We start from the raw sequence: 15,432 nt of genomic DNA on the forward strand, positions 1-15,432 counted from the left end.
TTTTAAAATTTAAAATTATTAAATTTTGTGACAATTTTTTAAAATCATCACAAAAAACATATTTTGTGGTGATTTATAAACTATCACAAAATATCAAATTTTTTTTTTAATTTTAAGTTTTAAGTTACTTGTCTTCTCCTTAATGTGCTCCTTCTAGGCTAGAAAAATTTCATTTTCCCCTTAAGTGGGTGATTGTCTGGTTTCTAGTTCTCTGTCGATGTTTTCCCAAGCAAATAAAAAAAAAAAAAGCCTGCAATTTCTAGTATGCTAGAGATTTTTTTTTCATTTCTTGGTACAAGTGACAAACTTAAATAACTATACAATATGCATATCTCAATTGCTTATCCATATTAATTAACTAATCATCTAGCTAGGGTTAAAACCATGCATATTCTTAAAATTAAGTGTTTTATATGTCATTTGTGTATGTATATGCCTCAATAAGAATTTTAAAAAGTGAAGCTAGCTACTTGCTGGAGCTCTAGGTTTCACATACTGGGATCTTAATTGACTTTCAATCAAATACCTAAACTGGCCATTATTCTCTAGATAACTCGTGTGTTTATGGCACATATATTTGACATGTTTGGGCTTTTTTAGCAACAATTTGACCCATGCTTTAACATTTTCGTCCATTGCTCACGTACTCCTACTCTATGCGTTGCCCATAAGGAATTAATAATTAATTAGAATGGCATTTGCAATTGCATGTGCTAATTAATAAGTATTAATATAAATCACTAATGAATGCTATTTTTACATGAAGATTGTATACTTCATTAAGAAATTAATTAATTAGCAAAAGACGAGTTAATGCAAGTTATTTATTCATGAGTTTTCTATGGACTAAATGATTTGTTTAATTTCATCCTGAAAAATATTTGGGGTAAAATTTCCCTTTTGTCCCTCTTTACTTTGTGTTGTGATCACCCCATCAAAACCCAACTCCCTTGTTCAGATCAAATAATACCATCTTTCTATTAATACCTTAATTAATTTTCACGCCGATATATACGAAGTGTTCATTCATTGTAGGTATATTATAATCATTAAAGGACCCAACTTTTGGGCATTTTGTCTTGGAATCTGCATATTCTTGTTAGAATTAAATTGACTTGATAAAGAGTGTTAAATGAACATTTACTTTAAGACAAAAACAAAAAATAATCAATAAAATAGTTAGTAGATGTTAACTATTATTTGATTTAAAAAAAAAAAAAAAGAAAGGAAGAAAGGGTACTGCATTTTATCATAGTTTTGGGTGCATGATAAGGCCCTGCAACTTCACATTATGCCACTTTTGGCAACAGTGACAGTTGAGGAGAAGGCACTGTAACTTCGAAGTCAAATAGATTCTCTGTTTTTCTTTTTCTTTTTTTAATGGCATTAAAGATTTAATTGCATAGTAGAATCTAAGCCAAGAAGGCAATTTCTTCTCTCTTTTGAACCGTCACATTCTGGTAATTTAATTTCTTTATGCCCTTTCTCCATGGTAACACCCTAATAAGTTCACAGTTAATATTAATTAAAACAATCACACACACACATATATATATCAATTTTAAAAGTACTCAACTGCACTGTGAAAAGAAAAACAATGATAAAAAACTCAATGGCCTTTTTCTCTCAATTAATTTTTTAAAAATATTTATTATTAAGTAAACAATAAAAAATTTAGATTCTTACAGAAGAAAGAGTGAAGTGGAAAGACAGTCTTGCCCCTGTCCATCTTTCTGAAGGAAAAGTAATGGTGACTTTTCAACTGTCACTGCTTGGGTTTCAGTAAAGGCCATATGTTATTATTACAATTACAAATTATTAATTTATTATGAATAGAAAATGAGAAGTGGGCCTCAATATACTGTGATAATAATAGAGAAAATTAATTAGTCCAAGGCATTATGAGTAGGGTTTCGTCAGGAGGAGGACCATAGACAATTCCCAGATGTGGGAAATTGTGTGTAATCGTCATCTTCGAGTGTATCTATCTATCTTGCAAAATGCAGAGCTTGAGGAATGATTGGTTTATGATTTTTGGGCATTTTTTCATTATTTTTAAATAAAAACTGTGAAAAATCTTAAAACACATTTGCTTTTTTTTTTATATAATAAGTCTTATTAATTTTAAATACAAAATTCTGGGAATAATTTAGATTGCTAAATGAATTTTCTGGATTTATAAAGGCAAGAAAAAAAACTTTATTTTGAGATTTTAAGGGGTTTAAAATAAAGAGTTAAAAGAATAAAATCACCAAAAATGGATAGTTAATGATAGATAGTAAGTATGAAGGTCAATTATTTGAATTTTGGGCATCATCTTAACTATCTTTGTAATTTTGCAGTGATCCTAAATATATAATATATAAGTGGTTTAATAAGATAATGAATTATGATGCTACCAATAAAAACTATTTTATTTGAGATAAATGAACAATAAAATTCTAAAATTAATTCTTATGTAACCAAATATATTGATTATCTGCACAAACAGCCTATGTACCTAGCTACCTTCCCACCTAACAACCAAACAATATCACTAAATTATTCATAATTAATTATGGCTTTTTTCTATTTTAAACATTAAAAAAAAAGAAAGAAAACATAGCTTCAGCTCTCAAATGTATCTACTTTTGTTTTATCCATCTTTTCTCTCTTCTTTTTCTTCCTTTCTTACCTCACCCCCACGTCCACAAAACAAACGTCTCTCTCTCTCTCTCTCTCTCTCTCTCTCGCAACAGCCCCTCAAGTATTATTTCCTCACATTTACTTCACATAAAAGAAACAACCATTTCACTTCATACATTGTCATGTCTTCTCTCTCTCTCTCTCTCTCTCCCCCTCTCTGATCAATCTCAAGTCTCTGCAACTACTCTCCTCTATTGTTCATCAAAGCCCATCTGAGAAGAACCCAGATCATCACAAGACTCCAGCCTGCAGCAAGCCCCTTTGATCCTTGATAAATCCACCCTCACTAGTTGATCATATATATCGTTCTTCAATTGCCACTCCTTCAAGACCCTACCTGCTAGTAGAATATATATTATCTATAGCAATAAAAGAAACGAGGAGGAGGAGGAGGAGGAGAAGAAGAAGAAGAAGTTTTAGAGGGGTCGTTTGGTTTGGAGAAGATGGAGCTGTTTCCAGCACAACCAGACCTCTCTCTCCAAATCAGCCCTCCAAACAGCAAACCCCCATCAAGTTGGGGCAGCACTACTAGAGAAGAAGAGAAGGATTTGGGTTTCTGGAAGAGAGCTTTCGACTCTAGAACCTGGTTCTCTTCAATGGCGCAAAAACCCGACACGGGTTTCGACCTCTCGCTTTCCGATCGGAGGGCATCGGAAGCCAGCTCCGGCCATTTCCAATACCAGCTCCGCCACCAGCCACCGCAGCACCGCCTGTTACAGCCGCAGGGGCTGAGCCCGGAGCTCGGCTTATTGAGACCCATAAGAGGAATTCCAGTGTACCAAGCTCAAAACCCTCCCCCTTTTCCCTTTGCTCAACAGTCTCTGGATAATTCTATATCCTCCTGTACACTCGCTCTCATAGGTACGTGCAACAGCTCACAAACGCAAGCACAGTCTCAAGGGACGGCGAGATCGAGGTTCTTGTCAAGGTTTCCAGCCAAGCGCAGCATGAGAGCACCCCGGATGCGGTGGACTACCACTCTCCATGCCCGGTTTGTTCACGCTGTTGAGCTCCTGGGCGGCCATGAAAGTAGGAATCTTAAATTTCCTTTCTTTGAGGCATTTTTTTCCCATCTTTTTGGCTTCTTCATCACAAGAAATTGCTTACTAATCGGATTCTCCATTGTCATTTTGCGGCTTAAGGAGCTACGCCTAAATTAGTCCTCGAGCTCATGGATGTTAAAGATCTCACCTTGGCGCATGTCAAATCTCATTTACAGGTACAGTAGCCTTCTCTGTTGAATAATTTACACCTATCAAATAAGAAAATAAGCTTTTGTCTGAAGCTTGCAATTCTAGCGGAGCAAATAACAACTTAAATGGGTTTTTGTAAAGTCTTGTTAAACTGAAATTCCCACAATAATTTCTGGTTTCCTAGTAATCTCAAATGGGTTTCTTAGTCTTGATTTTTCCGGTCCGTACGTACAAATCAAAGAAAGTTTTGATGCAGTCTACTTCATCTTCATTGGTGATGAAGTTCAAAATGGTGAAGTTGCATTTTTACGGTACAGCCCTTATTGCAGGAAATAATAAATTCACAATTTCAAATTCCAATCTTTCCCTGCAGGGCGGTCTCTCAAATCCTTAGCACTCCTTTTCCTAATAGATCTGACGGTTCTGCAAACTATTCTGAAGCTTTTTGCTTGGAAGAATGAACCATCATGTAAAGGAAAAGATCAACCGCAGAGAGAGAGAGAGAGAGAGAGAGAGAGAATGGTTTATTATCAAAATCAAAAAACCAAGTAAGACAAAGTCCATGGAATTCAAAACAGTAATGATGTTTTAATAATAAAAATGTCTGCTCTTCTTCTTCAGAGGATGAGTGGGAAATGACTAGTACAGAACAACATCATTTCTCAATGATATCCATATCTCCTGAGTTTGTTAACCTCACATCCCTAACCATGGTTAGTTCCACAGAAACCGTAGGTATGCTTAAACACACACACATGTATATAAGCCCAAATACAAAAGGTTATTCCATATTTATTTGTGTGCTTTTGTAGTGTATCAGACTATTTCTGTAATATTCTTCTTCTTTTTGTTTATCTTCTTTTGTCATACTTCCCTTTGCTAACCTGGGATTTATATTTCAATACACTATATTGCAGATGTATCGCACAGTGAAGACAACCGATAGAGCAGCATTTTCTTCAGGTTAATCCCAATTCTTTTTTTGATTTATATGAGATATCAATATATAATTGTCTGACCTTTGTTTATGTATGCATAATATACAGGACAATCAGAAGTATATGAAAATGGTTCTTCTGGAGATACTTCTGACGATGTAGTGTTCGACACTCAGAACCCTCGAAGGTCTGAACTATCAATTCAGCAGGGAAGGCTAAATTTTCATAAAGATAAGGATTATTGTGGCCTTTGGAGCAACTCTTCAAGGTGAAACATTTATTCTTGGCTGATGAATTAATTAAAGCTGTATTTATATATTCTTCATTAGGAAGGTTTGATTATAACAATATGTTTTGGAAGCTGAGAACTTGCCATTAATTGTAAGCTCACAAGGCATAATTGCAGTTTCCTTCTTTGTTTGCATTTGCCTTTGTTTTCCTTCCCTTTAATTCTTTTCGTCAGAAAATTGAAATCGTGCACTTTTGCCTTTGTCATTATTGAGACCATGTGATCAATAAGAGGTAAGCCTACAACAAATTTAAATTAGAAACTTTAGCAAGTTTTATCTCCTTTGAAGATTCCTAGTAAGTTTAGTCTTACAGCCATTGCTGTAACTAATTGGAGGTAATGGAAGAAAACATATAGATAGAAAAAGAAGTCACAATTTTCATCTACCCTTCTCGCTTTACATTATATTTATATACTTTGAAAGCAAGGAACTTGGAATGTTGAATTCATCTCAGAAAGAATCATCACTTCAATAAAGTGTTACTTCTCATAGGTCACCGTTCTTTATATATCTTGAATTCATATATAAAATTCTCTCTTTCTCTGTAATCATTATGCATGCATGGGGTACTAACAGTCTCTTTAAATGGAAAGAAAAGCATCCTCCATTCATCATCACCTGGGAATCCCATTTGAGGTTTTTTAAATCCACCCAGAAAATAAATGAAGACATCTCTTTCCTTTGGATTTTGTGGGCTCAGATAAGACTGATAAAAATGGTCCCCCAGTTAGGAAACTTAGTGTCAAAGCTAAGCCCTAAGAAGGACCCTTTCGGAGAAATCTTGGTGCCAAATCCCTTTATGCCCTTTGAAACAAGCATCCTCCATCCAGTTTGCTTTGGTATGGGTAATGGCCTCTCACATGGGCAAGAATAAACAATGGAGTAAAGATAGGTTTCTTTTCCTCAGTTTTGCTTTCCTCATTCTTCATGACTTCCTCTAAGAGCAGATTCTCCTCACCGTTGATACCTATATATATAAACAAAACTTTATACAAAGACTTTTCATAAAATTATGACGTAGCTATATGTCTTTGTTTTCATTTACTGGGAGCCAAAAATACTCATACGAGCATCATTACCACATCATTTTTTGAATTAATCTGATATAATTAAGAGTTGATTAACTAACATGTGATATCATATCGTTACTTGACATTTTAACGATTTTTCCTATCTTTGACAATATTGAACTTTGGTTTGAAGCAGGGAAGCTTGGTTGCTTGGAAAAGGAAGGGAAGGTGGAGAGCACATAAAATCTCTTGAGGTACTAATACTCAACACTGACTGCAATATTCACCCAAAACTGCCATCTCTTTAGGAATTCTATTCATGATATTTCACTTGCTATGATTGTGCAATGTGTCCTGTAAAGTGGAAAGTTAGAAAATAAGCTTTTGAAAAAGCTGGCTGAGCCATTTTCAAATTCAAGGGCTCAGCTTATCATATAAAACATAAAAGCTAATGCTTCTCAAAGAAGGAATTGTTCAGTTCTGAATTATCCCAGTCAATGGATGTAAGAATGCTCTATCATCCATCACTTAAACACATTTAATACGTCGTGATCCAACCACTCCCCAAATCAGCATCATTTGTTATCCATTTTAACGTGCATGCGTGTGAGAGAAATCAAAATGTAAAAATTACTTTTATATATGTGTGTGTGTGTGTGTGTGCGCGCATTTTAATACATGAAAAGTTATATTTTTACAGAATTTTTGTGCATAGACACTTCCATAAGAAAATATGAAAATGACATCTATGAATGTGAATTCCTATGATAATTTTGTTACTTCTCATAATTAATTTTCTCCTTAGATAATTGTGTCAGAAGTCTTGCCATCAAATCTAACTTGGTTAAAATAAGATGGAATTGATGATGATCATGATGCACTTGTTAGAGCATTACATAAGAATTTTTAGTATCATTTTATATGTTATCCTTCTAAAAACTCTAGTTCAGAACATGCCTTTTTTTTTCTTTGTCCGATTCCAAAGATGATGTATTATACATACATTTTGTTTGGTTTGTGACATAAAATGATGTCAGGAAAGAGTATTAATACGTTGCACATTAGACACACTGCTGCGAACCTTTATAGGTTAGGTGTACCCTAGAAGTACTATGATAACTATCCTCGTTTTTTTTATACAAATGATAAATATTCTCTTGTTTTTTCCATAGACAAAATGTCCTTTGATTCTCGGACCAAAGCTCGAAATTCTTTTATGTCATTGTTGCTATAATGTATTTATTTATGTATGTGTCATTGTTTTTTCTTTTCCCAGAAGGAGATGGATCCAAACTGCTTAAGCTATGAGAGAATATCAGATGGATGCTCTTCAAACTTTTCAGAATCAAGCCCCGAGAAGCCCAATTTGGAGTTCACCTTGGGTACACCACAGTGACACACATACATATGTGTGTCTGTGTTTGTGTGTGTGTGTGTGTGTATTTGTGTGTGCGCGCGCGCGCATGTGTGTATCTATACTGGTGGGTATTATTACTCATTTTGAAATCATTAAAAATCTCTGGAGGGGGAGGGGAGGGGGGTGTTGCTGGTCATGAAGAGAATCAGTCACCCACTTGGAAATCAGAGTTCAAAGAAAGGAAAGGAAAAGAAAAGGAAAGAAGGAAAAGGAAAAGAGAGCTAAAGAAAGACAAGGAAACAAGAAAGACAGAAAGCAACAAAAGGAAAAGGGTGAAAAAGCATGTCCTTCCTATCAAGCTGTGAGATCCATCTCAGTTTGTTATAATATTAATTAATTGTTCCTGCTAAATATATATGAAATCTAATTGATTTTGTATCTTCTTCAATCAGAGAGAGAGAGAGAGAGATGCTAATTAATTAAAGTATGATGAGGTGATGAGCCTTCTGTTGTAATGCATGGAGCACTTTAAATCAATAAATAAATTAATTAAAGAAACAAAATATTAACTATTACCAAAACAGTTGGAGTTTCTGTGCTCATTCCTAGGCACTGTCACATGCATGCCTTGCACTTTCTAGCAAAGGAACGAAAGATAAGGTAACAGGAGGAAGTAGAAAAGGACTGAGAAATTAATGAATACGTGAGAGAGGTAAAGACTAGAAAGGGAAATTACAAAAAGGAAAAGACAAGATCAAAAGAAAAAGTATACATCAATTCCAACCCTTTACTATCAATTAACTAATTAGAAACTTTGATTTTATAAAAAGTTCATGATTTTATTTTTTGTGCAAATAATTTTCCACAATAAGGACAAACAAAATGGATCTTTCATTCTAGTACATCTAAATCTAAGTTAAATTACTGTCTGCTGTGTTGTACCATATATATTTGACTCGCAGTGCAGTTCAGCTTGACATTTTGAAGATCAAACCAAAGAAAAATGTGGATTTGATGCTGATAGTGGTTATGGGTTAAACGTAGTCGATGACAAATCATAACCAACTCTTTTACAGCAAAAAACTTGAAAATTGTTGTTTGTAAGTTAATCACCAGACACCCTATTTCCAACAATAGATAGCCGATGCATCATGTGATTGGTGCAGGCAGAGAGGGATAAAGCCACATGCAGAAGACAAGCAAACAGCTTCCAATATAGTCACCAGCAAGTATAAAACAAAGCAACATCACATAAAGCCAACGTAGAAAATACTGGTTTCTTTTCTGAATATTTGCGCAAGTAAAACAAATGGTCCAGAAAGCTTGAAACTGTAATGATGCCACACTTTTTTTATCAACCATTATTCCGTATTATAGCGACATCTCATCCATGGAGGAGACCTTACCTAAATTTACTATTTGACAAGAAATGCAGAGAGTCCTTTGCTGGATTTAGCATACAAAATATATATATGTATATATACATATATATATAGCTGCTTGAACAAAAAATGAGGGACCTCTTAATGGATTCTTGTGCTTCTGATTTCATCACTTTCATTTGGATTGCATGGTAAAGCCACAGCCTTAGAGGCAAGAAGTTGCTTGTAAGGTTCCTTTTGAGGAGGAAAAGTGAAAAAGAAAAGTGTTGAGAATAGAATTTCGAGGGGAAAAAAAGAATAATTTTTTTCCCTTTACTTCTCTTTGTAGCATCCGCTAGGGTTTCTGAAAGATGGGTATATATAGAAAGTCCAGCAGAAAAAGAGAAGAGGATGCTGCGATTAAATGGAGAAAAACAGAATAATCTTTCTTTCTACTTTTTCTCTAGAGACGAAGTTTCGTCAGGATTTCTGTTGGAGTAGAAAAAGAAATTGATGTATTGAACTAAATATTTTATGGATATAAAGTGATACCAAAAGAAAGTTCTTTTCTTATGATAAATGGAATGATACAATAATTAGGGTTTGGAGTGTTTGGATATGTTATAGGAGACTGAACATAGTGACTATTGGTAGTAGGTGTCACGAGGTTGGCGGAATTTTTCGTGTAATGCCTTGTTTGTCTATGCAAGACTAGTCTTTATTTTTGGGTGATGAATATATAACTTTTTAAAACACGGCATCTAAAAAGAAATGCACAAGCATATACACAATTGTATATCAGTAAACTCACAGGAACATGGAGAACACCCATGGCATATGGCTGGCCCCATGGCAAACTTTCCCACCCCAATTTCGCATCGCCCTTCTTGTGGGGTGACCTCTGCTTACTCCATTCCTGTAAAGCGCTTGGCATTTTAGTGTTTTTCATTATGTTGCTTCCTACACAACCACCCAATGTAACCTTGTGTAAGTATTTATTAACATCTCGACCCCAAGATCCCTCAGTAAGTGTCTTCACACTGCCACTGAGTACGTAGGACTTGTGGGTTATGGGCCCACCATGCTTCTACTAGAGACCCTGAGTCTAGAAAGGGAAGCAACTTGGGAATGAGACAACTTGGGAATGAGATCCTACTTTGTGGCAACTACAGAATGTGATACAACAGTACATTGACTCAATTCTAACGAGGACGACTTCAAATTCTTTTGGTGCGGGAAGTTTGTAACAACCCTGACATGCTTAAAGGTGTGCACCTTATGCCTATGGAGCATTGTGGCATGAGGTAGCGTAAATGGTGCAAATGTTGGCTAAAACTCACATAAAGTGTTTGGGAGGTGCTCTAAAATCAAAGTGTAGCGTGGGGTTGACATGGGATAGGCATCTAGGTAAGGGCAGATGCAGGGGCAGAACTAGAATTTTGGTTCAGTGAGAACGAACTTAAAAATAAAAAATATAATTTAAAAAATAAAATAATAATAATAATATTTTTTTTTTATAATTGCTCCTTATAGCTTTTCGTACCATAAATTGTAATTGTTCAAAAAAATTATATTGATTATTTGAATCTTTAAACTCATCATGACCACGAAAGGCTAGTTCTTACCCTAGAAGAAATCAAACACAATCACTTGATGTATTTAAACGAATTCAATAATCACACAATGTTTGTTATAATTGTCTAAAGATAATTATCTCAATATTTTACTCTTGATTCATTAAAGTTTCACAGTTGTTTCAAGTTTAATTGTATGCACTATTAACATCTCTAACATGAACTTAAAGTCTTTCTTTTTTAAAAAAAAAAATTATTGAACCATTCTTTCATGAAAGAATCGTCATCTCCTTGTTTCTCATTATTTGTTTTAAAAAGATAACAATATAAGCAAAATGCGACATCTTTGCTTATACTATATTCCAATCAATCACCAAATTTATTGAACAAAACTGAAATGAATCATCTTGATTTTGAAGCTGGCACAGACCTTTTTGCAAGTAGGTTTTTCTAATTTGATTTTAAAAATTAACATTGTAATCCATTATTGTAGTTCTTAACCCAGTATCTATAGAAATTTGTGCAACATTAATTTGTTCAATTCTTGCTTTGTTAATTTATTTATTTTTTTTAGTATAAATTTCCTCTATACTTGATTTCTTTGCTTCACAATTTTTTTTAATACTTAATTTTATTTACATCATCATTGTAAAAAAAATAAAATTATGAGCAAATTATAAAAAATGTTGTAATAGTTACTACTAGACCATTATATACTTACTTTTTTTAATACTTATTTTTTTTATTTCTAGTAATAAAATATAATATAATATTTTTATTTTAATAATAAATTATTATTTAAAATAATTTTTTTTTTTTAAATCTTGGCCCAATGGGGGCAATTGCTGAAGCAACAATAGATAAGGCCAGGGTAAAACCTAGACCATACAAAACTCAAGAGGAACCTAACAGCAATCACCCTTAGGACCAAAATAAATGAAACCAAAATAAAATATATGTATATATATACAATGGTCAGAAGATAAATGTCAGATACATTCAAATTATAAAGAGCAACCCTCTAGAGCATGAGCACAAAGGCATATGCATTAAACTTGAAACCACACAATCCAAACAACCATCCTCCAACGACACTCGCCAAACAACAACTCTTCATGGCAAAATGACTAAGTCCTCGGAAGTCTCCAAACATGATGAAAGGCATAAGTATGCAAAGTCAACCTAAAATGAATAGTCACCATACGGATCTAATTAAATAACACATTGAATTTGATGTACCAACTGAGGAGTAGATCTTTCCTGATCACGAAAACATCTATTATTGTGCTCCCTCCATATAATTAAAATACACCATAGCTTGCAACACTAGCCTATTAGCCATCTGCCAAGGCATGTCCAGTGACATTAAATCAAGATTTAATGCATTTAATAGTAAACTTGAAGGACAAGTGTCAAAGGGCTAATATGCTAATTTCATGAAGTTAAATATGCATTAAATTCCAAATAAGTAGTCACATATGCAATACATACTAACTTGCAGTGTCTAGTAAAATCTAAGCGAAATTAAAGGGCATAAATATAAGTTTTTCAAATTTGTTCAGGTAAAAGTATAATAAAACGAAGGTTTTGGGTTAAAAGCATCAGCTAATAAAGTTCAAAACTTTCCAAAAATTTAACACCAACCCTTTCTTCTTTGGAAGCTACCTCATTGCCAACCACATTCTAGCCATGCGCCAACCCCTCCCCCACCACACTAAACCACATATTCGTTGCCCATAAGACGTCGCGGGTCATCGTTGTCCTTTAACCACAAAAAAAAACTACAAAAATGTTGGAATTGTGGCCACTTGGTCTTCTTTGGCAAGATATGGGTCATTAAATCGGTTTTTTTTAAGGGTGTTCAAAAAAATTGGCTCACCATGAAAATCGTCCGAACTGCACCACACTGTGCAATTTTTTGGATGAGCAATTTGGTACGGTTTGAGAAAATCGTAAACCAAGCGATTTGTGGTTTGGGAATTTTGCGGTTCAGTTCAAAATCAAATCGTTCGAGTAATTTTTAATAATAAAAAATTAAAAAATAAATGATAAAATATTAAAAAAAATGTGCCCATGTATATATTATTTCATTTGATATAAATCTCGTCTATTAAATTTCTGAGTTCAATTCTTAAAATATCTTATTTTAATGGAAAGTAACAGATTCATTTGATTTTTGGGATACTCCATAATGTGATTTGGTGCTTTCTGTTGAGTGCATGTCGAACTGCGAAAATCAAATTGCACCAAACCACGAAACCAAACCGTAATAACTAAGCATTCAACAAACTATGAAAATTGCACCGAAATGCGGTTCGATACGGTTTCCCCTCACCAAACCAAACCGTGCAGTTTGATTTTATAAGAAAATAACATATGCGATTTGGCTTATTGAAAATGTCAAAAAATCGACCAAACCAAACCGTGCACACCCCCAATTCTTTTGGGGACTAAAAACCTTATTTTTCTTTTAATTTTTTTTCTCTTTTCTCTTGCTGATGTCCCATACACGCAACGATCACATTGGTAGTCACCTTACCGTGGTTGATTTTTTTCCATTTCGGGCTTGATCTCTTTAGATTTCATAGGATTTCTTTATCATTTCATATTTAAATTATTTGCGGTTAAATCCAAGAGATTTAAAATCAGATTTGGCAGATTGTTGAATTGCCTAGTGGGTTTGAGGATGATCTTTGATTTGTTTCTAAAATTTATGGATTCAATATGTTACTTATCTGTGTTCAAAAATTAGCATCAAATGTATCGATGTGTTCTCTTTCATGTCGTCTAGAATCATTGTTAAATCATTCGATCTGATTTGCAACTGTTTGCTTGAAATTTTGGCTCAAAGTGATTTTCCTAAGTTGTTCATTGCGTCTCAAATAACTTTTTCTGTAATTCTTCGACCTCGATTATTTTTTATTCAAGGGTCACTTGTCTGTATTTTATTTAGACCCAAAAGAAATCATTCAACCAACTCATACTGTATTTCAACCAACTTTAGACTCAAATATTTTAAATTCGGTCACCAATATGTGACAAACTTGAGCCTATGGGTTCACTATCGTCTATGATGCTCAATATTGGGCTCGACCCAATTTCACTCGGTTTGGTCCAATTTTGTATTTAAAGTTGTCTCCTTACCAAAATTGACCCTTTTTTTAACCATTTCATTTAATCTCAATTCTTCATGAATTCATGTTTAATTCTCCTGGATTCCCCCCGAGACTTGGTGATTCCCCAAACTACTACTAAACCTTTTTTCTTGTCTAATTTTAATTAATTCAAAAGTAATTTTTAAAATATACAAAATTTTTGAAATTTTCAAATATTATAACTAATACCCTTTAAAGAAATTTTGTCCTTGAAATTCTCTTGCTATTTCTTTGAAAAATATTTGGGGTATTACATAAAAAATGGTAGCTAGTATATAGCAATGTTAGGGCATAAAAGGGCTAAGTGGGAGAGTGATATTCTCAGCATGGCATGCCTGACACTGCAACTCGACACAATACCATGGTGCGTGATTGCTTAGATGTGTGGCGCAATCTAACAGCAATCTTGATGATGGTTAATGGTAATTGGCAATTGTTACCAAAATAAAAGCTACACACATATATGTGCAATAACATAAAAGCTTAATTCTAACCTTTTATCAAGACCTTAATTCCTTTTGCTTGATGATTCTTATAAGACAAATATTCTACTATTCAACCATTAGTGAGTATCAAATTATTTTCAAACCGCTCTTTAAATTCAAATTTATTGTCACGCTGATTTCATCTTTGAACATTAGAGATGGACTGATCAATATAATTTTGATAGTGTCTACTTTTCTTTCCTCAAAGTAAGGGATGACAGAAAGAAAATGTTCATGTCATTGATTCTTTCAATTAATATCCTAATTGTTGATACAGAGTGTCCTCTTTGGCTAAAGTGCTCAAGTTTATCTTTGACCTTGCAATTATTCTTTTGCTTTGGAAAAGAAGTGTTCATTCTCTTAATCCCCACCTCCTTCCCCCCCCCCCCCCCCCGAAGGAAAAAAATAAGATTAAGTCTCTAATTTTTTCGCTCTTCATGTTAAATTCATTGCAATGGATAAGAGTTAGATGCAGTTGAAAGATAGGCTTTGTGACCAATATGTCAATGGAGATAATGAATTCCTTGAGTTTGCCTTTAGTCAGTCACCCTTCAATGATATGATTTGGTGTCCTTACATGAATTGTTGTGATACTAATGTTGTAGGTCGAAATGAAGTGAAATTTCATCTACTTATGAAGTGAAATCCATCCTTAACACCCTTCAATGATGATGGTATGCACCCTATGTTAGAAGAAGCATTTGGGATATTAAACATCAATATCGAGATGGGTGGTGGTTCCTTCAATGATCGATGATGACAAACCTATAACAAAACTGCCAAAAGTTCTATGCATTGTTGAGAGATGTTGAACAAACTTCTTTACCCAGGATGTGACCACGCTTGAAGCTTTCATTTCTCATGAAATTATTGCATTAGAAATGATCAAGTGGTTGGATTAATAATTCCTTTTAACACTTTGCTTGAGTTCATAAGATGTATATTTCCAATGAGTGAAATTGTGTCATCTTCTTATAACAAAGCTAGAAAGTTCATTAGAGATTTGGATCTCGATTATGAGAAGATAGGTGGATGTCCAAATGATTGCATACTTTTTTCCAAAAGAATATGCAAACTGCCACCAATGTGTACAATGTGGTGCTTCTAGGTAGAAGTTAGTGGCAGTAGAAAATGATTTAGCTCAAAAGAAGATAAATATCTATTAAAACCCTAAGATATTTTCGTTTAACCCCAAGGCTTCAAAGTTTATATATGTCATAAAAAAAATGCAACAAATATGAGAAGACACAAAGAAGAGCATGTCAAGGATGGGTTACTATAACATCCAATCAATTTTGAAGCTTGGAAAAGGTTGGATGAGCTTTATCCATCATATGCTATTGATCATCATAATGTTAAACTCAAATTGGCAAGTGATCGATTT

The 15,432-nt window shown here is 34.0% G+C and overlaps 1 protein-coding gene across 4 annotated transcripts; it reads left to right on the top strand.

Annotated features, from left to right (window-relative positions):
* Positions 1-2,694: 2,694 nt before the first annotated feature.
* LOC127813741 (probable transcription factor KAN2) lies at positions 2,695-7,911 on the top strand. Of its 4 annotated transcripts, none has more exons than XM_052354874.1 (6): positions 2,695-3,714; positions 3,828-3,904; positions 4,796-4,841; positions 4,925-5,084; positions 6,310-6,370; positions 7,396-7,911. In XM_052354874.1, the coding sequence occupies exons 1-6, from the start codon at positions 3,129-3,131 to the stop codon at positions 7,510-7,512; spliced, it is 1,047 nt and encodes a 348-aa protein (XP_052210834.1). In that variant the 5' UTR covers positions 2,695-3,128; the 3' UTR covers positions 7,513-7,911. The 4 variants fall into 4 exon arrangements, with proteins under 4 accessions (XP_052210834.1, XP_052210835.1, XP_052210832.1 ...); XM_052354875.1 differs by having other exon boundaries at positions 2,696-3,714; positions 6,313-6,370; XM_052354872.1 differs by having other exon boundaries at positions 2,697-3,714; positions 7,393-7,911.
* The last annotated feature ends 7,521 nt before the right edge of the window (positions 7,912-15,432 follow it).

This window comes from Diospyros lotus, chromosome 11 (assembly GCF_014633365.1).
Source record: "Diospyros lotus cultivar Yz01 chromosome 11, ASM1463336v1, whole genome shotgun sequence".
NCBI lineage: Eukaryota > Viridiplantae > Streptophyta > Magnoliopsida > Ericales > Ebenaceae > Diospyros > Diospyros lotus.

Bases quoted from the DNA above. Each gene is read 5' to 3' on its own strand.
- LOC127813741 (XM_052354872.1), top strand. From the start codon at position 3,129: ATGGAGCTGTTTCCAGCACAACCAGACCTCTCTCTCCAAATCAGCCCT. The intron at 3,715-3,827 runs GTAGGAATCTTA...TTGCGGCTTAAG, and splicing joins GCTCCTGGGCGGCCATGAAA to GAGCTACGCCTAAATTAGTC. The intron at 4,842-4,924 runs GTTAATCCCAAT...CATAATATACAG, and splicing joins TAGAGCAGCATTTTCTTCAG to GACAATCAGAAGTATATGAA.